Here is a 1936-nt window from a genome sequence, read left to right on the forward strand (position 1 = left end):
AGAGAGAGAGAGAGGAAAAATGAGAAAATAAAGAATTTAATGCAACTATGTGCGAGAGAGAGAGAGAGAGAGAGAGAGAGAGAGAGAGAGAGAGAGAGAGAGAGAGAGAGAGAGAGAGAGAGAGAGAGAGAGAGAGTGTTATGTAGTTAAACTTCAAATTTACTTTAATTTACTGTTTTATTGACGTATTTTGTTTATAATTCTTCTTTTCATTCTAATTATCACATTTTCAGCGTCTTCGTGTGTGTGTGTGTGTGTGTGTGTGTGTGTAAACGTACCCATGTATTGATTGGATAACAGGTGACTAATGACATCTTGAGTCAGGCACAGTGCACAGGAAGGCTGGCAGGTGAGGCAGTATATAGTGTACTTCCATTCTGATAAAATTCACGTAAGGGGTTTTCAGTTCACTTGCGTGCTGACTGAAACATTCTCCTTGGCACCTTGAATTCAGGAACCCAGAAATGAATATATAGAGTCAATCGAGTTTTTCTTTTTAATATTACGAAAAAAAAATTCAATAAAAATATTCTGAAAAACTTGAATGCCAGGAGCCCAGACAGACGAATATTAAAAAAGTAGTTGAGTATTTTTTATTCACGAATATGTCAGGAAATAAAACTATGAGAATACTTAATATATATAGTTTACAGGGTACAATATGACACACACACACACACACACACACACACACACACACACACACACACACACACACGTAAACGAGAGAAGATTGGGATGAACCGAAAAACAGTTCTGCAAATTGAGCACTGCATCTGTAGAATGTATTATCAGAGGAAGTGTGTGTGTGTGTGTGTGTGTGTGTGTGTGTGTGTGTGTGTGTGTGTGTGTGTGTGTGTGTGTGTGTGTGTGTGTACAGTATACATGAATATAAAGAATAATATGACTTTTTTTTCTCTCTTAAACGGGTCATTACGAACAATGACTACACCCTATAAAGAATAAACAAATGAATAAGTAAAAACACAAAGTAAACACAAAACAGATAAACACACAGACTGCTCAGACACAATATCCTGCCACACACACACACACACACACACACACACACACACACACACACACACATACACGAGGCTCACATTGGGTTTCAGTGTTGGAGGTGCGCGGCGGACAGTCAGTGAGTGTCAGACAAGAGAGGAGATCCGAGGAGGTGCTGAGTGTTGCCTGCGCCACACACCCGCCCTCCTGCTGCTCTGGGCTGAGGGAGGCGCCGCTGCTGAGTCCCCTGAGGTCAGCACACCCAGCGGGAATCGAACCCAGGCAGTGGCCAGTTGAGATAGTGAGTGGAGAGAGAGCAGGCCGAAGAGGGAGACGGTCAGTCTGCCGCTCTCTGGTCCTACGAGCTGGCAACAACCACCACCATCACCACCACGGCTACCAGCATCACCACTGCCACACCAAGCACTGCTACTGCCGATCACCACCACCACCACCACCTCCACGACCAGCAGGAGTGTGCAGCCAACGAAATGCGCACACATGTACACGCACATGCACCCGGGGAGAGAGCACTGTCGTCGCCACCTCAGTCACAGCCGCCGCCGCGCGCACACACCTCACACACACGCACACACACACACACTCCCTCCACACTGCTGCCTCGCTCCCGCCCTCCTCGGCCGCCGGAGTCACACTAAGGAATCAGCTGATATTCCCAGCTTCACTATTTTTTTCTTAACTCTCTCTCTCTCTCTCTCTCTCTCTCTCTCTCTCTCTCTCTCTCTCTCTCTCTCTCTCTCTCCGCCGCACACAGTCAGCGGGCGTGGGCGGTGTGGGTGAGGGAGAGAGGGAGAAGACGAGTACTTTGTGGTGTATAAGAGACGGTGTGTTCACGCCGCGCTGAGGTAAGGGACGAAAATGAGAGAGAGAGAGAGAGAGAGAGAGAGAGAGAGAGAGAGAGAGAGAGAGAGAG

The 1936-nt window shown here is 46.9% G+C and overlaps 1 protein-coding gene across 1 annotated transcript in view; it reads right to left on the reverse strand.

The window, feature by feature from the left end:
• Positions 1-1639, reverse strand: part of LOC135102636 (protein gustavus-like) — a 76604-nt gene extending 74965 nt beyond the window's left edge. Inside the window, exon 1 of the mRNA XM_064007922.1 lies at positions 1104-1639. Coding sequence (XP_063863992.1) covers positions 1104-1105 — 2 coding nt within the window. The 5' untranslated portion in view covers positions 1106-1639. The remainder of the gene's footprint in view (positions 1-1103) is intronic.
• Positions 1640-1936: the final 297 nt, after the last annotated feature.

The sequence above is a fragment of the Scylla paramamosain genome, chromosome 8, assembly GCF_035594125.1.
Source record: "Scylla paramamosain isolate STU-SP2022 chromosome 8, ASM3559412v1, whole genome shotgun sequence".
NCBI lineage: Eukaryota > Metazoa > Arthropoda > Malacostraca > Decapoda > Portunidae > Scylla > Scylla paramamosain.